General features: G+C 38.4%; 6 protein-coding genes and 1 non-coding gene across 13 annotated transcripts; 3 read left to right on the top strand and 4 right to left on the bottom strand.

Moving 5' to 3' along the window:
- Positions 1-1,177: 1,177 nt before the first annotated feature.
- Positions 1,178-5,933, bottom strand: LOC116917913 (sodium/hydrogen exchanger 7). Of its 4 annotated transcripts, none has more exons than XM_032923527.2 (15): positions 5,474-5,930; positions 5,163-5,410; positions 5,002-5,079; positions 4,737-4,813; positions 4,424-4,633; positions 4,198-4,342; positions 4,025-4,130; positions 3,752-3,954; positions 3,577-3,688; positions 3,362-3,515; positions 3,252-3,306; positions 2,943-2,972; positions 2,651-2,860; positions 2,470-2,583; positions 1,178-1,716 (listed from the first exon to the last, which is right to left on the bottom strand). In XM_032923527.2, the coding sequence occupies exons 1-15, from the start codon at positions 5,754-5,756 to the stop codon at positions 1,588-1,590; spliced, it is 2,154 nt and encodes a 717-aa protein (XP_032779418.2). In that variant the 5' UTR covers positions 5,757-5,930; the 3' UTR covers positions 1,178-1,587. The 4 variants fall into 4 exon arrangements, with proteins under 4 accessions (XP_032779418.2, XP_032779421.2, XP_032779420.2 ...); XM_032923530.2 differs by having other exon boundaries at positions 1,178-1,981; positions 5,474-5,929; XM_032923529.2 differs by lacking the exon at positions 2,943-2,972 and having other exon boundaries at positions 5,474-5,927.
- Positions 5,934-6,528: 595 nt separating this feature from the next.
- On the top strand, positions 6,529-9,098 carry LOC116917928 (UDP-glucuronic acid decarboxylase 1). 2 transcript variants are annotated; one of them, XM_032923548.2, is made up of 10 exons: positions 6,529-6,682; positions 6,811-6,964; positions 7,076-7,186; positions 7,244-7,467; positions 7,528-7,813; positions 7,880-7,993; positions 8,060-8,247; positions 8,332-8,464; positions 8,533-8,669; positions 8,729-9,098. In XM_032923548.2, the coding sequence occupies exons 3-10, from the start codon at positions 7,108-7,110 to the stop codon at positions 8,846-8,848; spliced, it is 1,281 nt and encodes a 426-aa protein (XP_032779439.1). In that variant the 5' UTR covers positions 6,529-6,682; positions 6,811-6,964; positions 7,076-7,107; the 3' UTR covers positions 8,849-9,098. The 2 variants fall into 2 exon arrangements, with proteins under 2 accessions (XP_032779439.1, XP_032779438.1); XM_032923547.2 differs by having other exon boundaries at positions 6,543-6,964.
- On the bottom strand, positions 8,243-8,729 carry LOC116917933. Its single transcript, XR_006643589.1, has 2 exons — positions 8,589-8,729; positions 8,243-8,469 (listed from the first exon to the last, which is right to left on the bottom strand). It is a non-coding gene; the product is annotated as an uncharacterized LOC116917933 (transcript).
- Positions 9,099-10,022: 924 nt separating the features above from the next.
- Positions 10,023-12,778, bottom strand: LOC116917942 (nuclear nucleic acid-binding protein C1D). 3 transcript variants are annotated; one of them, XM_032923570.2, is made up of 6 exons: positions 12,471-12,778; positions 12,330-12,396; positions 11,859-12,269; positions 11,168-11,775; positions 10,112-11,088; positions 10,023-10,055 (listed from the first exon to the last, which is right to left on the bottom strand). In XM_032923570.2, the coding sequence occupies exons 1-3, from the start codon at positions 12,603-12,605 to the stop codon at positions 11,962-11,964; spliced, it is 510 nt and encodes a 169-aa protein (XP_032779461.2). In that variant the 5' UTR covers positions 12,606-12,778; the 3' UTR covers positions 10,023-10,055; positions 10,112-11,088; positions 11,168-11,775; positions 11,859-11,961. The 3 variants fall into 3 exon arrangements, with proteins under 3 accessions (XP_032779461.2, XP_045025716.1, XP_045025715.1); XM_045169781.1 differs by having other exon boundaries at positions 10,118-11,088; positions 11,168-12,269; XM_045169780.1 differs by having other exon boundaries at positions 11,168-12,269.
- Positions 10,664-11,836, top strand: LOC116917934 (EEF1A lysine methyltransferase 2). The gene is made up of 6 exons (XM_032923560.2): positions 10,664-10,740; positions 10,815-10,880; positions 10,953-11,064; positions 11,142-11,246; positions 11,309-11,570; positions 11,644-11,836. Exons 1-6 carry the CDS (start codon positions 10,730-10,732, stop codon positions 11,739-11,741), a joined length of 654 nt encoding a protein of 217 aa, XP_032779451.2. The 5' UTR covers positions 10,664-10,729; the 3' UTR covers positions 11,742-11,836.
- Positions 12,779-13,154: 376 nt separating the features above from the next.
- Positions 13,155-15,172, top strand: LOC116917930 (hydroxyacid oxidase 1). The gene is made up of 10 exons (XM_032923551.2): positions 13,155-13,455; positions 13,518-13,612; positions 13,700-13,756; positions 13,832-13,952; positions 14,028-14,162; positions 14,222-14,356; positions 14,432-14,564; positions 14,647-14,763; positions 14,836-14,947; positions 15,011-15,172. Exons 1-10 carry the CDS (start codon positions 13,319-13,321, stop codon positions 15,076-15,078), a joined length of 1,110 nt encoding a protein of 369 aa, XP_032779442.2. The 5' UTR covers positions 13,155-13,318; the 3' UTR covers positions 15,079-15,172.
- LOC116917937 (LIM domain only protein 3) lies at positions 14,802-19,336 on the bottom strand. Its single transcript, XM_032923566.2, has 7 exons — positions 19,165-19,336; positions 18,354-19,096; positions 16,870-16,966; positions 16,662-16,799; positions 15,639-15,764; positions 15,435-15,561; positions 14,802-15,370 (listed from the first exon to the last, which is right to left on the bottom strand). The coding sequence occupies exons 2-7, from the start codon at positions 18,433-18,435 to the stop codon at positions 15,311-15,313; spliced, it is 630 nt and encodes a 209-aa protein (XP_032779457.1). The 5' UTR covers positions 18,436-19,096; positions 19,165-19,336; the 3' UTR covers positions 14,802-15,310.
- Positions 19,337-19,346: the final 10 nt, after the last annotated feature.

Genomic DNA, 19,346 nt, shown 5'->3' on the forward strand with positions numbered 1-19,346 from the left:
AAACTGTTGTCTGTTTTTATTATTATTACTATATTGATTCTCGGTGTTTTCTATTTCATCAATGGTGAAGAACATAGAGCACGTACAGGAAATTAGGGACAATCTGGCCGTCTCTCAATTCCGTGTCAATTCCATGATAGATGCGTCATACAGCGCCATGCCGCTGGAGCGTGAGCCGTTTGGCCCAGCTGTCATTCCAGCTTTTGTCCCCCTTTTTTTTATAAACATGGTTGCCATTTTGAGGTGAGTAGCCTAAGCGATCCTATTGATTAGGGCTCGGCCCCGGTTCTCGAAAACCCGGTTTACCCGCGGATCGTCGCCAAAAAAGTGGTCCATGAGTGATCCGGGTAGTCTATTTGCCAAAGTGGGTAGGCTGGGCGGATCTGATGGGCAAACCGGGTATACCCACCACCATCTTGGAAAATGGCTGCTTGTAAAGCCCCAAGTTAAATTAAAATGGAGGGTAGCAAAAAAAATTTTTTGTGGCGGGAAATTCAAAGGGCGTCACTTGATTTCAGGGAAGAACTCGGGTAATCGGGTAGGAAATCGGGGATAACCGGGTAATGGAAACGGTTTTCGAAATTGTGTTACCCACATGGTACCCGGGTAGGTAGTGGGCACAAAGTCTTAGGAACCGTTACCCACTGGATCCAATTTTTTTGCCGAGAAGACCTACCCATTCGCCCTAATACCTACCCATTGGACACGGGACCGAGCCCTAGATACACTTGGGTTGGAGTTGGACGTTGATTGATCAGGCAGTTTCAGGCTTCAGGGGAAGTACTGTAACATTCAAACCGTTAGTTTTCTGTTATGTCTATTTCATTCCATGGTGCCTGGATTTTTCTTTTGTATTGTTGGACCTCATATTCCTTAATTTATCGACAATGGGCTTACTCAACTGGCATCCCTACTGGAGATGTGAGCAGTCAGTACATTTATTTAATACATACCTCTTGGCCACATCTTAGATGATTAGATGGATACAAACCTTTGCTATTTACGGAAGAAGACACAAACCTTCAGGGCTCTGTGTTAACAGCCAGCCAGTTTCTTCATAACAGTACAAAAAAAACGTGTTTTGGAATACACTTAACACGCCCTGTGTTGTGGGCGATCAAGCTAAAACCGCTAAAACTATGCAAGCTATTCAATGGCTGCAGAAAATGTCAAAACGTTTTTGCACTTTCATACCCGCTCATGGCACCTTTATTTGCTTTTCAGTTAACACCGGGTGATATTAAATAAAAACACGAGATTGCCCTATTAATACATCGATGCGTAATTTTTTTTTGTCATGATAGATATGCAGGCGGTAGAACAACCAAAAGTAATAAGGGTAAATGTGGAACAGAAATAGATCATTTAAAACAGAAGAGGGTAACATCACTTGGGACTAGACGCTAGATATTCGCTGGCCCGTCCTCACGGAAGGCCAACGACAAACAACTTATCTCTTTTTCTTCTCCTCCACCAGCTTGTTGTCGACGACTTGAGCGCGTAATTTATGTGAAGGAATTTTTGAACTTGTGGGAAAAGAGGGAGAGGAAAAATACAGAGCCATTCACAAATTGTTTTAAATTTGCTTCATACACTTGAACCAGGCAATTGTTTGCCTAGTGAATCAACCGTTAGTGCCTCTGGCGAAACAATTGGATAGAACAAATGACGTTCCTCTTCGTCCATTGCCATCTTCCTGTCGTTGACGAAATAAACCTAGGGAAAGAGAGGAGAAAGAACACCCGAGCAAACGTAAAAGTGAAACTAACCTTATCTGCCACAACCAATACAAAAGACAATACGAATTAAATCAGGCTAATGCCTTCATGTGTCACAGTAAATAAACAAAAATAAAATAAAACATAAGTGATAGAAGTTGAAACATGTGGAGTCAAACGAGTACTCTCAATACTGTCTACAAAAGAAGTAAACAAAAGGTGCGGGTCGAAATGAAATCCACGGGAAGGAGCCACTAAAGAAACTGAAAAAGAAAGAAACTCAATGAAAAATATGTTGAAAACAGAAACGAAACAAGAAAGTATAAAAAGAAAAGAAAAATAAATCCAAAATACGAAAATGGCAAAGACTAAAGATACGACGCACTTTAAAAGAGAGGGAACGAAACTAAGAAAATCAGGATTACCGGTGCAGCTTTGTAACAACAAAACTTAAGCTATTTGGTAAATATACTGATCCTTTCCTCCGCTACTAAACACAATGTGCAATAGCAATCCAAAAAAGAATGACTCAGTATACCTTAGTTAATCGCTGATGACACGAAACCAGAAACTAAAACTTAAAATACAACAGTGAATCTGTTACCATCGTGCATCGATTTACAATAAAGAAATCCAATCAAAGTGCAGTGCAAGAAATAGGATACGGTTTTTCACGACTGGCACAGAGCCAACCGCTTTAATCTTCTTTATACTGCATTTTACACATGTCACCGAGCTAAAAGACACTTACTCGTTGGAATCCTGGCTGCGTGGAAGCGAAAGCCCTTGGTCCGCTCCGAACACTATCGGTATCATCGATACACAGCTCGATATCTGAATCAGAATGCACTTGACCTCCGTTTCCCTATGAGAACAGATGATGAAGAATTATTTCCCAGTACAGTACTGAATCTAAGTTAAAAACGACTTGCCAGATGCAGTTGTTCAGAAGTGGTCAGCATCCGTGCTACTGGAAGGCAGCAAGGAGGCAACGTATCGATGAGGGTTGGCTTACTATGCGTAAGCAAAGGTTTCATGTACTTTGTGTCGAAACCTCCCCAAATGCGCGCCAGCCATGATTTCTCTGACTGCGTGCTGGGTCGTGGGGGCTCTGTTGCTGTTCCATCGATCGTGTTTCCACCCTGTTAATGATTTGTAAGTAAAACGGGAGTTGGTTACGTGGAATGATATTTCAGTTTTCGAAGAGGTAGTGATTGTTGTTACCGGAGTTTGCTGCAATATGGAACCATAAGTCTGCGGGATTTTACAGGGAGAGAAAAAGCCGAGCAACAAGCAGTTGGGAAGTAGCCAATCACGAAACAAAATTAATTAATAAAAGATAGAAGCCAGGGATTGCAAGCAGGAATAAAGCCAAATGACAAGAAACACAATTAAACCAAAACAACCAAACCAAACCTTGTTGAAAAGCAACCTGTGAAGTACCAGAGCTGATTTTGTGTCCAATCTTAACCGTAAATACACAATGTACTTTTATTTATTTAAAAAAAAAAAAAAAAAAAAAGAGGTATTTACTCTGTGCGGAGTTCCAGGCAAAGCTGCATGCTCTGGATCTTCATCGACGCCCACACTAAAACAAAGTCGACTGTAAATATAATGACTTTTTTTTATGTTAATATACATACGGTATTCCAAAACAAGTCAAGAGTGGGGTTACTGATCCGCCAACGAAAATGACAGATCCGATAACTATCAAACTCGTGGTTGTTAGGAAAGTCTGTCGAGATTTGGACATCGTGTTTCGAATAGCCAAAGCGAAAGCCATGGCTCCACGCAGTCCTTTTACAACAATCATATTGAGTATGAGCCAGTTTAAGATTCACGGTGAAGTAGTACTGACCAGAAAAGAAGAGAACATGTTGAAAATTCCGACTTATTTTAGGCTTCCTCCCAAAATTCAGCAAGAAGGACAAGGGATAGATGTTGGCAGCCCTTCCAAGAGCAACTGCTATCTGAAATGACCATGAAAAGAGGTAAGGGAAATCTCGATAAGAAACTAGTCACAATCATCTCACAAATGAAATGCAGATGAAAGCAACGTCGAAATGATGCTTGGGGAAAGTAAACATGGAGACACCGATGTAAGAAAAGATGAAATTCTCAGCCAAGAAATTCAGTAGTTCAAATAATGATTTTGTTCGGACGCGGGAATCATCCGATAAGTTGTTGTATGTGTAATGCGCTTGACACATTCCGCAGAACAGGACGGACACGATACCTGGAGATAAAAATTACGTCAAGCAACATTTTATTATGCATTCCATCAAAAGACTGCATCACGTCATTACCAGTCAGATCAGTTGCTTCTGCTATGAGGAAGGTTGTATATGACATCAGAACGAAAAGACAAGTCTCCAACAGCGGAAAATCACGAATGCGCGTGAATTTGGTCAACTGAATCAAATAGAAAGTGGTTAAGACTCCTATAAACGGGGTTCGTAAACGCAATATATATGCTTACAAGCGCAGTTGCGATTCCAAGCGTAGATCCAAGAACAAGTGACGACGTAAAAATGAGTAAAAACTCACCAACAGCTTGAAAAAAAGCAACCATTTCGAATCCGCCGTGATTAGGGTTATACTTTTCGGCATAGCTTTGTATAGCTCTGTTCAGTTATCATGAAAATTAAAATAAAAAAAAAAAAAAGGTCAATCCTGATTTTAAACATAAATAGATGGGGAACGACCTAGTAAGAACAATGGCGATCGCATCGTTCAAAACACTCTCCCCAAAAACCAGCGCATAAAGGTTGACGTCAACGTGCAATTCAGAAAAAATGGCAAGAATGGTGACGGGATCCGTGGCCGAGATTACAGCACCGAAGTATAACGTGTCCAAAAAGGAGAAATCTTTGGCCAAATAAGGGAAAATTTGGATGAATCCCCAAATAAGAGACCTAAAATTAACAGAAGAAACTGTAATTCGGCAGAATACAAAAAATTCTTTAATGGCTTGAATAGCTTCGCATAAAATCGAAGCCAATCGAAAATTATATTTACCCAGTAACAAAAGCGGTAACGGTTGTGCCGACGAAAGCAAACGTAAAGATTGCACCAAGGTTTTTGAAAAAATATTTCTAAATAAACAGCAATGTGGAAAATCTTGTGTTATTGTCACAGATCTAGTTTGCATTAATTCTATTATCATATACATATAATAATCATGAGTTTATGAGGAGAAACTATTAAGGACTTAAGGCATGTATAAAAACAGGTTAGCTTCTTTTATAGTTAGTAATAAAGAAACAAACTTAAAAAAAATTACCCTTTTAAGACTGTAAGCAGCATGGAAAATAATGGGTGGCAGAAGTAAATTAAAGAAAACTTCTGGATCAAATGTAGCCTGTAAAAAAAATGTAATTAGTATGCAAATGAATTGACAAAAACCTTTGATCCCTGTCATCACTATCAGGGACAAGAAAAAACCTTTTGATCTATCTCATTGAGAGAAGTATTATCGATTTCCCCTTTGAAAGTGTACACAAATGTGTGATTATTAAGATAAGTGGCTGATGTTTTGGATGACCGTTCAATGATCCGTTTTGAAAGCTGAAGCCACAAGACATCAGGTGGAACTGAATGGTTATAATGAGTTCCAAAAGATGGTACAACAGGAAGCACTCTCACTTCAGGAGTAGGTCCCGTATAACGAATGATAGCTCCAACAACCAAACCTAAGTTTGTAAAACATTTGTATCTTAACTTTAATAAAATAAGTAAATATTTCTTGGGCTTACCATAAATTACAGCAAGTCCTGTTTCATGCAGGAACCTTAACCTTCTATGTTTGAACATCCAAATTGTAACTACAGTCAGGATGAGCAAAAATGTGTAGAGTAATAAGTTGAGGTTGTCAAGCCTATGGGTATTGAGTGCTTTTTCATCATATTCACTGTCTGGAGTTCCAGACATCAACTCCTGGCAGAAGCCAAGATGAAGCAAATAACTTAAAAACATCAGTAGCACTAGAATAAATGGTTTCCCTTGTATGCCACATTTTGATAAACTGATATTTGGCATTCTTTTTATCGGAACTAAGCTTTTAAGTTCACGATTAAAAAGAATTGAGAATTTCAAATGCTACTAAGAATACAACTTAGCCTGTTACATTCGAAGAACGACACAAAATACAATGGTTTGGATCTTTCTTAATATTTTGTCTGCTAGTAGGTTTGTCATTTTCCCTTAAATATTCTTACTTTGGTGGGCGGTTCCGACTACTTGATTGGCGGAAAGCTATAGAAAAAAAGCCAATTCTAGGTCGAAAAAGAACGGGACCGTGTAAACCGTGTACTTGGAACGTGGAACACTATGGCGTGGAAATAACTATGAAAATGGGCGGAGCCAAATACATTTTTTCCACGATTAACCATCAATTGGAAAATCCCATAGGTAAGGTAAACCCGCGAAACATTCAGTCCATGGAGGCATGGAACCTCGTCCTCAAAGTTTTTATTGAACAAGTTTTAATTACACGCTTGTTCCCTATTAGAGTGTTTGCAGTTTAAGTTAATACACCTGTTACTCACATGCATCACATGAGCGTTCATGTTTGGTAATAATCAATTGCAAAAGTTAAACAAATACCCTGCATCCTGCAACAAAAACTGACGAAGTTTTCATTAAATGAATCTCTTCTAGCAATTGAATTAGAAATGGACGAAAAATAATATTAACCTACTTTGTAAAATATTCCTGATTCCACGCGATCATTAGTTTCCTTCCATATACCCTGACCCCTGCGTCCCTGCCCATCGGTAATTTCCACCCCTCCCATTTTAATTATGATTTCCACGTTCCCTTCCACGCTTCAAGCACACAGTATAACTGTTCCATCAGAAGTTTGTTTGGTGTTTACATTAACATGAGGAATTGTTTTCCTTATCTAACTACTTTTCACCGACTGCAGCTGCTATATCAAACATATTTAAAGAATGATCCGTTTGGTTAGAAGTGGTTCATAACATTTCAAACTTCAATTTGACATCCCAGTTACTTTTTTTTATTGATACGACCAGTTGTATGGCAATTTAATGTATTTCTTTTGGCGATTCGCCCTAATTCTTTTCTACAGAACCCTTTCGGCAAGTGGTTTTAGGGCACGTATGATAGGTAACGGGTAATCAAAATCTCGTTTGATGGCCTCTCTTCTTTTGATTCAAGTAGAAACACTACATATTCAGCAGTTATAGGAGATCCACTTACTTCACAGCATATCAGGATTTGAGGTAAATTGATAACCAGCATAAGGTTTTAATCATTTTCAAAATATTAGTCTTACTGTTAGCTTTGCCTTAAAATAATTACATAAATAATGTTTTTATTTCATATTTTGGCAGGGTTTTTGCTTTAAATCTGCACCTATTACAGAATGAGGTATTCTGTCTACAACTTTGGTACTAGCCAACAACGGGCAGCTATCATATGCTTGCTATTTCTCTGTCTGCTTGGTAAGCTTGCTTCAAATAAATCAACCTGGCATTTTTCAAATTTTGCCTTCTATGTAGCTGGATATCATTTGCTTCAACCACTCCTTAAATATGAGATAAATTCAAAAACGAAGAATGAAGAGAAATTATTGAAAAACCAAAGAGAAGTCCTCAGTGAAATTACTTCACTGAAGAAGAAGATCAATGAGTTAGAAATTAGTTTAGAACAAGCTGAATTCAGAGTTCCTAAAACATTTCCAAATATAAAATTTTTAAACTACAAAGATAGGAAAAGAATTCTGGTAAAACTATTTACACATTTAGTAAGGTACTTTTTTTTAACCCAGCACTGACTTCTGTAGGTAACAGGAGGAGCCGGGTTTGTTGGTTCACATCTAGTTGATTATCTGATGAAAGAAGGGCATGAAGTTATCGTAGTAGATAATTTTTTTACGGGACGGAAGAGGAACGTTGAACATTGGATTGGTCATGGAAATTTCGAACTCATTCATCATGATATCGTCAATCCTTTAACCATAGAAGTTGACGAAATTTACCATTTGGCGTCACCAGCTAGTCCTCCACATTACATGCTCAATCCTGTGAAGACTATTAAAACGAACACTGTTGGCACCATAAATATGTTAGGTAAAATACAACTTAGATTTATTAATGAATTTATAGACTTACGTGCTACTTCTTGCGATGTTTCAGGATTAGCTCGGCGTGTCAACGCAAAAATACTTATTGCAAGCACCTCCGAAGTCTACGGTGATCCAGAAATCCATCCTCAATCAGAATCTTATTGGGGGCATGTAAATCCTATTGGTAATAGTTTATACTAGTTTTCTCTTAGGGAGCAATAAATTCTAAAACAATTATAAAAATCAATAGGTCCGAGAGCTTGTTACGACGAGGGGAAACGAGTAGCAGAGACTCTAAGCTATGCGTATGCCAAACAGGAGAAAGTACAAGTTAGAGTAGCTCGTATCTTTAATACCTATGGACCTCGAATGCACATGAACGACGGTAGGGTCGTTTCAAACTTCATACTTCAAGCGTTGCAAAACGAAAGCATAACCGTGGGTCTCATCTCTATTCCTATTTTTCAACGTACAGTATAGAAATTTAAACAATTTACTTCAGCCTTTTTTTTTTCGATTCAGATTTATGGGCATGGAAAACAAACACGTTCTTTCCAATACGTATCGGATTTAGTCGATGGCCTTGTTGCTTTGATGAATTCGTCGTACAGCCTACCGGTAAACTTGGGTAATCCCATCGAACATAACATAGATGGTAATCTTTAAACACAGCAATTACAGCGGGATATCACATAAATTATCAAAGAATTTGAATTCATTCAGAATTTGCACAGATAATAAAATCAATCGTCAACGGTGTGAATAGTTCTATAAAGTACCTTCCTGCGGTCGAGGATGATCCACAAAGGAGACGGCCTGACATAAGTAGGGCGAAGAAATATCTGAATTGGGAACCAAAAGTATTTCTCGGCATTATAATTTCAAATACGGGTTTCTTTAATCTGCGTTTTATACGTAGGTTTCCTTGGACACAGGATTACGAAAGGCTGTCGAATACTTCCGGCGTGAAATTTTGCGATCGTCAATGCCTATTGTTCCGCAGAAGTTTTTGAAACGTGAGGACAAAGACTTGTGGTAAGGCGCAAGCTCAAGCAGCAGTGCGTAATTATTATTTTTTTTTTTTACTTTTTTTTTTATCTAAAGATTGAATTAGTTGTGTTTGTTTGTATTACAGAAATATACGTAAATTTAATTAGAATTTATGTTTGATATGTTGTCCGTTATGAGACTTTCAAGTTGCATCAGCTCATCTTTAGCGTTTTGAACTTGAATTTTTGCTAGATTCAGATCTGGAGTTAGATCAGAATAAATATCCAATTTTGATCTCAGCTGGGATAGTTTTTCAATTGCCGAAGTTAATTCTTTGGATCGCTTTTGTAAAGACCCATGTCCAATATCTGGAGTATAGTCTACTGCTTCAAGTTTTCTCTAAAAAAGAAAGTTTCCTAATCTCAGGAAGATTCTAAGAAATGGATTTGGCACGCTTTTTCCCTTTAATTTGGTTGATGTGTACATCCTTGCGTTTTCCTATATTTTTGTTGCTCTGGTAAAACGCAAGGATTTACGTACGTAAACCGTAAATCATAGAATAAAGCTCGTGCGAAAGCACTTTACCTCTAGATGACGAACATGTCCAGCATATTCTCCGATTTTTTTGGACAAAAATTCTGTCTCCTTTTTCCTTGTTAGTTGCTCATGGTTATCAGCTAGGCTCATCTGGTGCAAACTCTCTTGAACCCTAAGAAATAATTAGTTTAACAAAAACTATAAATTACTGATATAAAATTATGGCTTTTACTTCTCAAGGTTCTGAAGGCGTTGAAGAGCTCGAGTTTGATTTTCAGAAATGTCTGTTAACTTAATTGATATTTCTGTTGTCTCTTCCTAATTCACATGCTTGCTGATTTGCCAATGAAATAATTTCAACAAGTTTTTTCAGTTCTTCAGGCAAGTTCATCACATCTAACTTCAGGGGGTGTAAAATATTTGTCAGTCTAGAGGCTGAATAAATAAGAATTTAAAAATTATTAATCTTAAAAATGATTACATTGTAAAAACAGATAAGTAATACTTTCGGCCACATGCTCTTTAATGAGAGTTCTCATTACTTTTATTTCTTCTTTTGCCTGCAAATCAGCTGACAAGTTGGCATCTCGTAGATCACACAAAATTTCGTTGGTTACTTTATTCTTTTCAAAACTGGGAACATCATTGAAGTTGTGCTTTTTTATGGGTGTGTTATGTGTTTTTTGGGAAGTAAAGAGTCCATTTAACCAGTCCTCCACCTTAATAAGAAATTATTGATTTGCATGAAGTGCATGAAAATACAACGAAACTCTACCGGTACATTCATTCTGCAATAATGCAACTATAATTCTTCTCCAAGTTCACGTAAATTCAATATCTAAGCCGGGAGACTCTAACTCAGACTTCCCTCCTGAACGTAAGTTGTCAAAGTTCGACTCGATCTAACTTCAACAGATCAATTCAAAATAAACAACGTTGCCGTTGTACATGATTATTCATTCATGCATTCATTGATGCCACTTTAAAAATTTTAAAAACATTGAGTCATTGTACTCATTGACAACTAAACTTTTTTATGTTCTGTTAGGGAATACAAAGATAGTAAATGATAGTAATCTTTTAAATTGCTAAATCTTAACTCATGTATCTAAGGCATGCACCCGATATGCGTAGGAGCTCTCATAAGAGGTAGAGTCTTCCATCGGCCAAATGCAAATTCCAAGATATCCCACAAATGGCTTATACGGCCCCTTAATTTCTTCCACGGAAGCCACGGTAAACCGCGAAGGGAATTAAGAAGAAAAAACTTTCGAGACGTTAACACTACGTATATTGATCAACGTATAAATTGAGTTGTATTTCACACTAACGTAGATCATTCTAGTCTAAATTTTGCTCAGTTCGTATCTGCTTCTACTCGACCGGCTCCACCATGGAAATCAAGTAAAGATAAATTTTATAATATTTTAATTTCTCACCTTATGAATCGTCATAATTAATACGTTAAAATGTTTTAGTATGGATAAGAAGTACGAAGAAGATTGGAAAAATTTTTGCGACCACGGAGACATAGGGGATGACTGGTTGGTTTTGTTTTTCAAACTAGAGAAATTCTCCAAGGGTGATGTATGTTTTCTATATGCTTGGCTAATTAGGTGCAGTGAAGAGGTTGTTCAAGCCATTTTGACCTGGATTAAGACCAATATCGAATTTGATGATCCTATTCTGGACATAGGATGCGGGAATGCTGCCTTCATTTTCCAAATGGTTTGTGAGAATTTCATTGGATGCCTAGTTCAACAAATTACTGATCTTAAGATATAAATTCTTTGGTTCGGCTATAGTACCACAAGGGATATACAAACGTTACCGGAATTGATAAATCTCCAAATGCCATAAAATTGGCCACAGAAATTTCTCATCAAGAGTGTGCCAAAGTTAGGCTAGAGGTAAGAATGACTGTAGTTTATTCGAATTTTTAGAACGTAATACTTTACTGGTTGCCATGAAGGTTTGCAACGTGCTTGGCTCAGTTCCCTCTGATGCTCCAGATTCCCCGTTAAACAAAAAGTATCGATTGGTATTGGACAAGGGCTTGTATGATTCGGTCGTTCTAGCCAGCACAAGCACTGAGGGCTCCCAAACCAAAGCAAAACACTTTCGCGATAATTACGTAAAAAGGACGTCCCAACTTCTTCAACCCGGTGGAATTCTATTGGTAGCAACATGCTGTCATACTGAAGAGGAAATGAAACAAACAATCGGCAAAAATGGTATGCAAATAAAATACTTGATCTGTGACATGTAAACTAATCTATTTCGTTGGAAATGCCGACTGGCGGATAGTTTTTGATGTTCTCGAGGTGCTTTCAACTCCTACTTTTGAATTTGGAGGAAAGAAAGGACATAACGTAACTGTCGTCGCGTTTCGCAGAAAACACTGAGGGAAGACTACAGACATTTTTTCCCCAAAGTTTGCTAAGGAATCAAATGCACATCGAAATTAATACCTCAATCAAATACATTTCCTTTACGATCATTTTATGTACCATAAGCGTTACCTTATTCAAGGCTTCATAAAATTACAAAAAGGTTCTCTCTTTAAAATTACGAAATTCGGGAATGTGCGAATACAATTAATATTGAATTTATTTTCCAGTGACACTACCTTTCTGCATTAGTCAACTGTGTAGAATTAAGATCTTCATCAAATCTTATTCTTTTATTAGGGGGTGGCTTAATAACATCTTCTTCTCTTACTTGGCTATCCAGGTTGGCATCATCTTTTTTTTCTCCATCCTTAGATTCCCACAGACCCCCACGAATGAATCTTTTTGCTGCACTGACATCGAGTTTTGGTGCCAAGGCTTTGTCAGCTATCTGTTTGGTTCGGCCAATAACATTCTTTACTCTTTCTAGCTCCTTTGGTAAGCCATTTGTTTTGGGATCAACACCTTGTGTTTTCATATAGGCTACCAAAAAATAAATACAATTATAAAATGATAAGAGAAATGGAAAATTGAACATCTCACCCCAGAAAAGAGAAGTTACAGCATACACAGAAGCTGTGTCATATTTGGCTCGCTCCAAGGGTTTCATCTGGAAAAAAAAATTCACATAATTGAAGAAACCTGAAATTGTTAGGTGGTTGGGTGGTCATGGTTGCAACTTACACATGAATGGGCTTCGCTTAGTGGCATGGAAATCAATTGGTTGACAACAGCCTCCATTTCCGACAAAGCAGAATCGAGATTCTGGGCATTGGCTGTCATTTCTTGCGGGAAATCTTTATTTGTAACCCATTCCATCTTGGAAGTGTTATATTAGAAAGTACTGCATAAACTTTAGAACTTCCAAGAGCGAAAACACACGCAGAACTTGGATATTCAGAAAAAGCCGAGAAAACGAATTCACAAAAATTTAAGCACGTGTTTAGAACTACAGAGCAGACGAAAACCGCAGACACACTGCTCGATACGCAAAGCATCGATTTGACTTGAGTGGGCGCCAATATCTGAAACGGGTCAATCAATTCTTAGAAACCTCCTTTCTTTTAAGAGATCTGGATCTATATTATGTTTTAGCGTACAAAAGCAGACATAAATATTTCTCTCAAATAACCCTTACAATTTCAATAGTAAAACAATTCTTGTTTTCTTTTCTTTTGTATTTGTTTTTACACAAGCAGATATTTTTATCCTGAATACTTTGTTTAACTATGGTGTTTGACCCATTTTCTAATTTGATAAGCCTACATGAGTTGAATAACCTTAGGCTTGATTCATGACAAAGAAAGGCGCTCGACTTGGAATCGATAGATAGCCGTTCTACTTCAAGCCTGGGTCGCCCATTGCCCAACGCTCTAGTTGAAGTTAGACAACCCATAGGAAAACAGGTTGTTTGTTTTATGGGCCGTTGGTATCTTCAGTTGCTATGTGGTTGAAACCGGGAGAACACCTCCAGTGTCGGTATTAAAAAATTTCACTTCCTGCGAGTATCCAACAATTTTTTGTTTTATAAAATGGCTCTTAAGTTTGTCTGTGTTGAAGATTACGAGAAGCATGCAGCAAAAGTATTGCCGTCATATGCTCTGGAATATTACAGATCAGGGGCTGATGAAGAGCAAACTCTACGGGAAAATCGTGATTCTTTCAAACGGTAATATCATCATATTTTGCTTTGTTTTCCATCTTTTATTGTTGAAACTTATTTTTCTGAAGATGGCGATTAATGCCCCGAATGTTACGAGGCGTGCAAAATCGTTCAATGAACACTACCGTGCTTGGATTCAGCGTCTCCGCTCCTTTTGGCATAGGCAAGTTTGAATCTTTTCTTTCTTCAATGCACACGAGTAGATAATCATTGGTTGTTGTTCTTTTCTGCACGATATCATTTTCAATAGCCCCAACGGCTATGCAAAGAATGGCTCATCCGGAAGGCGAATGCGCAACAGCGAAAGGTTCGTGCCGTTTCACAATTTCAACACATTTTTACTAGCAATTATACATGCTTTCCTTTTTATTCCATTACCCAGCTGCCGCAGCCCACGGTATCGTATATATTCTGAGCACGATTGCAACCAGCAGCATAGAAGAAATTGCTGCGGCCGCACCGAACGGTAATAACTGGTTTCAACTTTATATTTATAAAGATCGGTATGGAACAATAATTCAGCTTCTAAAATGATTGCCTATTCTTACGGATCGTTTTCTTTATGATGTTGATCTCAGACAGGCAACTATCGATTTGATTCGGCGTGCAGAGAGAGCTAATTTCAAAGTCCTTGTTGTAACAGTTGACACGGCAGTTCTAGGCCGACGTCTCATCAATGAACGACACGGATTCGACCTACCAGCCCACCTGAAGTAGGTCCATCTCACTTTTCACAACAGTGAATTGCAAACTGAAATATTCCTTATTTCAGGTTAGGCAATTTTAACAATGTTGACGAGAAATCGAATTTTCAAACTCAGAAAAAAGAAGGCTCTCGTCTGGCAGCGTATGCATCTGTGATGTTTGACCCAAGTTTAACATGGAAAGACATTACCTGGCTGAAAAGGTACTAAAAAGATGCGAAGAAGATTTTGTTTCAAATTTCGATTTTTTCTTTCTGTTACCTATTTCCCCTTCCTAGTATCACCAAATTACCAATTGTGGTGAAAGGAGTTCTTCGTCCTGATGATGCGGAAATTGCAGTGCAACATGGAGTTTCAGCAATTGCTGTGTCCAATCACGGCGGTCGCCAATTGGACGGCGTTCAAGCAACGGTATTTGTAAAACCACATCAAATTAGACGCAGTTGTTACATTACACTACACGGGTGTATCTTTTCTTTCTTTTTTTTTTCAGATCGATGCACTTCCAGCAATAGTTAAACAGGTGAATGGACGTTGCGAGATCTTTCTGGACGGGGGCGTTACCAAAGGCACGGACGTTCTTAAAGCTTTAGCCCTTGGTGCAAAAATGGTATATCTATTATAGGGTACCATCTTTTTAGCACGTCATCAATCCGTATCTGATATATTATTTCTCGGCAAGACATTCTTTGGCCGGCCGGCTTTATGGGGACTGGCCCACAGTGGAGAAGAGGGCGTGAAAAATATTATACAACTGCTCAAAACCGAGGTTGATGTAGCTATGGCCTTAGCAGGTAACTAGTCAAAGATTTACCAGATATTGGGATGATCTAATGCAACTAACCAACGTTACACAGGCTGCCGTTCGGTGGATGAAATCGATTCATCTTTAGTTCTTCGTCAAGAATTGCATTCCAGTCTGTGAATTAGACAGTGCATCTCAGGTCCTGTGCAAAATTTTAATGTCTAGTTCTATGAAAACTCTATAGATTTGGCGAATAAACAAAAACTCGTTATTAGTGGCCAGTTTTTTTCATCCATTTATGCGTTGAATTGTTTCACTTACGTCTTGTTTTTAGTCCTAGGGAAAATTTTATTTGTACAGTTTAAAAGGATTCAAAAATGATGGATGGATGAAAAATTATATCGTTAAAAAATCATTTGGAAAAGCAATCCGTAGATAACACGGGGGATAGTAATGCTGACTGATTGGAGCCCTACATGGAAACCAAATGATTTAGTAACGGTTACATCAATCTTGCAAAATAAAGGACATGGTACCTGTTGTGGCTGTAAAGACGATCGTTTATTAGGAAACTCGAGGCTGGTCATAAGCAAACGTTCTTCGTAATCATATTCGCACAGAATTTTGTTGTCGCAGAGGTAGAACTTGTCACCGACGCAGAACCTGCCGTGCAAACGGTTAACATCCAAAATGTTATTTTGCTTTATAAATTACAAATGCTAGTCGTTCTCATTCGTTACCGATGGTTGCAGTTTTGACAGGCAAAACATTCGAGATGGTAAACGTTGCCTTTTGCTTTCATGACCATCTCGAATGCCGGAATAACTTTGCCGCACGCTGCGCAGTACCCAGTCGTTCCAAACAACCTTTTTAAAATAGAAATATTATTACAAATTTGCTAAAATAAATCATTGGATTTACAGCAAATGCGAATAAGAATATCGCATAAAGCGCACGACAGTGTATGTAAAAGATACTCTTTTCAGCCCGTTGTATATATACCAAAGGATGCCGAAAAGGTTGAATGAAGCAAAACAGTCGGTCGTGCGGAAGCGTTTCCTCGATAAGAAAATATCAGAAACTATTCATCGAACCTTGTCCCTCTTCCAAGTAGGCTACTAAATATTACTTGAGCGTCAACATCCAGCCATGTCGGGATCCCTTGGCGCCGCTCGCATTTCTTCCGCTCAATCGCCTCCGCATAAAGAAAGTCAGCCGCAAGGAGGGGGAAAATATGTGCGGAAAGAAAAACCCTCAAGTTTGGTAAGCATCAGCGGACGCCAGGGATTTCGGATAGCACCGCCGCTCATTGGTTTCATGTTAAGCAAAAACGGACTTATCTGCTAGGTCTACTATGTCGTCGTCCTTCTAAAAAATAAAAATCTGGATAAATGCTGGAATGCAGCCAACCAAAGCGATGAAAACCTTTGTCGCTCTTGTTTGGCTTTCCGCGCTCTGGGGTGTACATCACTAGACGTTGATAAGAACATGATGAATGATGACTCTCATATAGGTCGTCAACTGATAATAGATTTCGCTCATCGAGGGACCCGTGACTTGGTCTCCCTCTGCCCGTTATTTATTGCGTACGCTATAGCCGATCCAATCTCTTGCGACAACAAACCAATGCAAACGCGTGGGAACGAATACGAGTAGCGTATAATAATGTACGTGCCATGTACGGTTCTGGACCTACGTGTCGCTTTTTATGCCTTCGGAGTTTTTGTGCTACTTTGAAAAGGCTATTTTTCTTGCGTTGATACCTTAAATAATCTCGTCGGCAGAGAACCAAATTGGCCCTCGTGTAGAGTGTCGATCCATTTTCACTTAACCGGCAATCACAGCATCCGCATTTGAGACAGTCCTCGTGCCAGTAAAGATCCAGTGCTTGTAGGAGGTACCTTTATTTGCATATGGGTAATTACGAAAGTGAATGAGATTTAATTTTCAGCGATATTAATTTGGACTTACCGATCGGTGATGAATTTACCACAGCCTCCACACTCTTGCGGAGTTGCCTGTACGGCGCTTTTTCTGTATTCCGCATTGGTGTCCGTCCGCATGTCAACTGAAACGTTAAAAAAACAAACATCAGTTGGGCTGCGTGTAATATATATTATTTTACAAGAAAAATTCATTTAGCATCAGCAGCTTTTCAAAAAGAGACGTGAGAGATCGATTACGGAAAACTTGGCAGTAAAATATTTCTTTTTGTTTGGGGGTGGCCGTTAAGATTGGGGTTGAAAAAATGGCTCGATCCTACCGGATTTGAAAGCACTTTAAAACCTTTTTTTTTTTCTATGAACGACGACTAAGGAAAAAGGCAGATGCTAAGCATTAAGCAAAGGCTTTCAAAAGCGTAACTTAAAAAAGGAATAAAAAAGAGTCAACATTTTAGTTTGCCTATTAGTGTCAGTTGCGTCGTCTACAACGGACTACAAAAATGGGAAAAGGGGGGAGTAGACCGATAATAGGGGGGACTTGTAAATACAGTAGGTGCAACACTAAAAACATATAGGGATGAGAAATAGATGTGTTCTCTCTTTCTTTCACTCGTGCTCGCATCGATATAGATTTCAATCCTGCCGTCTATACTTAGTATGCAAACTTTTTACAAGCCCCTTCCCTGCAGCTATCCATCAATGGAGTTATGACAAAACTATTGAAATTGAACCAAAAGGGGGTCACATTTTTTTTTATTTCTTTCAATAAAAAAAAAGCAGTCAACGCGCTCTAGTGCCTGCCACTTTTTTTTTAATGCGTCATTTTATAATCCTCACTATATCGTTCCCCTCCCGCTGGCTCGTTCGCCTGGTATGTGTGTGTTTGTAATGTATCCATTTTTTTTTTGTGTTGGTAAAAATGGTTTATACATATAAACACACGACCGGCTGTGTGTATGTTTAGAGCAGAAACGAGGCGATCTGTATCATTTAAATGGTTTGTGCGGTGGCGCCTGCTGCAAGAAACGGCGTCATCAAAACACCAACGTTCGAATTTCAATTTTGGAAGTAGAAAAAAAATTAAAAACTAACGCCATAGCAATAACTGCTTGCGGTACAGTAAAAAACACATCAGGTCTAGTAAAATCGTACCCTTTATGTTATGAGCATCCAATAACAACCATTTATATAGAACCAGTACCTTACCCTGTTATTATTGGAACCACTCACGATCCCGATTGAAAATTTTTAATGTCGTAAATATACGTAAAAAGGACAAAACAATACTGATAAAATAAAGCTAAAAGAATAAAATGTCACACGAGACCGTGCAACGGACCAATTTACAAACACGCATACATTTTTTGGAAGGAATAGTTAAGTAACCTGTTGAAGACAAAGATTTTCTTTTTCGAGAAATCAATTGACGAAAAATAAATACGTAAGAAATGGGGAAATGAAGAGCAAGAAAAGTAGATAACAAGTTTTAATCATCGTGGAAATAAGACTTACTTCGTTTTGCGTTAGCCGGATTGAATTTGAAAAAATGTGAAGTCATCAAAGCAGCCGATGTGTTTCGGGTACAGGTTGACATGAACTCGGAAATCAATTCAGCACACAAAAATAAATGTCGCAAGTCAGAACGTTTCGTTTGTTATTCTTTGACAGCAACAACAAAGGAATCTTCCGTAATAAAATTTGAAAGCGACTTGTATCAACGAAAGGCAATTGAAGATTCAATGTATCCGGACACTTCTCTTGGCATGCCGATCATTCCTCATTGCTTGACGTTCTTCCTTTCACTAAAGCGCATGCGCACTCCACAGCTTTTTCCCCTTATTCTTTCATCCGGATTTCTCATCCGGCACGACATGAGCTATGACTTTGAAGGGAAAACAGAAGGCCCTTCTCTTCGTATGTGTAAAGAATTAACAAGATTCCACAATGACAATGACAAGATTCACCAAATGATAATTCTCAAAGTAGTGAATAAATCATTAGGCAAAATGAAGCACAAGGAAATCTTTCGGTAATTCTAACTGTTAATCTTTTTTGAATATGATGGACTAGACCTGTATTCAAAATCCTCTTTCAATTCTTTTATTCGAGAGACTGAGGCTAACAAATGAATCATAAATACGAAAACTAAATTGTTTATTCAGTAAGAAGATGGAGTGCAGGTGTGCTGCCGACTTCAGGTGATCTGCGGTGTCTTGGAGCACGTGTACTCCATGATGAAGTCAAATCCCCGAATGCTATTGCGAGCAATACGAGCCGTTGTTGAATCAGGTATCTTACAAAGCGCTCTCCAATCTTTACGTACCCCATTAGGACGACGACACTCGTATCCTAAACATAGTTCATTAAACAAAATGTCTTTGATAACCCCGAGTCCGAGAAGGCCAACATGTCAAACTTTCACAGATCGAAACGTAAAAACAAATAAAAAAGAACACGTCGTTTTTCGACGCATGGTGGAAAGAAACTAATGGATTTGGTACTCAA

This window comes from Daphnia magna, linkage group LG2, assembly GCF_020631705.1.
Source record: "Daphnia magna isolate NIES linkage group LG2, ASM2063170v1.1, whole genome shotgun sequence".
NCBI lineage: Eukaryota > Metazoa > Arthropoda > Branchiopoda > Diplostraca > Daphniidae > Daphnia > Daphnia magna.

Coding starts and splice junctions, on each gene's coding strand:
- LOC116917937 (XM_032923566.2), bottom strand. CDS start 18,435: ATGTCAACCTGTACCCGAAACACATCGGCTGCTTTGATGACTTCACAT. Junction 16,800..16,869: donor GGTAAATTCATCACCGATCG/GTAAGTCCAAAT, acceptor ATGCAAATAAAG/GTACCTCCTACAAGCACTGG. Junction 15,562..15,638: donor TGTCAAAACTGCAACCATCG/GTAACGAATGAG, acceptor TTTGCACGGCAG/GTTCTGCGTCGGTGACAAGT.
- LOC116917942 (XM_032923570.2), bottom strand. CDS start 12,605: ATGGAATGGGTTACAAATAAAGATTTCCCGCAAGAAATGACAGCCAAT. Junction 12,397..12,470: donor TAAGCGAAGCCCATTCATGT/GTAAGTTGCAAC, acceptor TTTTTTTTCCAG/ATGAAACCCTTGGAGCGAGC. Junction 12,270..12,329: donor TGTAACTTCTCTTTTCTGGG/GTGAGATGTTCA, acceptor ATTTTTTGGTAG/CCTATATGAAAACACAAGGT.
- LOC116917928 (XM_032923548.2), top strand. CDS start 7,108: ATGAGGTATTCTGTCTACAACTTTGGTACTAGCCAACAACGGGCAGCT. Junction 7,468..7,527: donor AAGATAGGAAAAGAATTCTG/GTAAAACTATTT, acceptor TGACTTCTGTAG/GTAACAGGAGGAGCCGGGTT. Junction 7,994..8,059: donor GGGGCATGTAAATCCTATTG/GTAATAGTTTAT, acceptor AAAAATCAATAG/GTCCGAGAGCTTGTTACGAC.
- LOC116917913 (XM_032923527.2), bottom strand. CDS start 5,756: ATGCCAAATATCAGTTTATCAAAATGTGGCATACAAGGGAAACCATTT. Junction 5,411..5,473: donor AGGACTTGCTGTAATTTATG/GTAAGCCCAAGA, acceptor TTACAAACTTAG/GTTTGGTTGTTGGAGCTATC. Junction 2,973..3,251: donor TGCCTGGAACTCCGCACAGA/GTAAATACCTCT, acceptor AAAATCCCGCAG/ACTTATGGTTCCATATTGCA.
- LOC116917934 (XM_032923560.2), top strand. Junction 11,065..11,141: donor CTGCCTTCATTTTCCAAATG/GTTTGTGAGAAT, acceptor GTTCGGCTATAG/TACCACAAGGGATATACAAA. Junction 11,247..11,308: donor GTGCCAAAGTTAGGCTAGAG/GTAAGAATGACT, acceptor GTTGCCATGAAG/GTTTGCAACGTGCTTGGCTC.
- LOC116917930 (XM_032923551.2), top strand. CDS start 13,319: ATGGCTCTTAAGTTTGTCTGTGTTGAAGATTACGAGAAGCATGCAGCA. Junction 14,565..14,646: donor TGGACGGCGTTCAAGCAACG/GTATTTGTAAAA, acceptor TTTTTTTTTCAG/ATCGATGCACTTCCAGCAAT. Junction 14,948..15,010: donor TGTAGCTATGGCCTTAGCAG/GTAACTAGTCAA, acceptor AACGTTACACAG/GCTGCCGTTCGGTGGATGAA.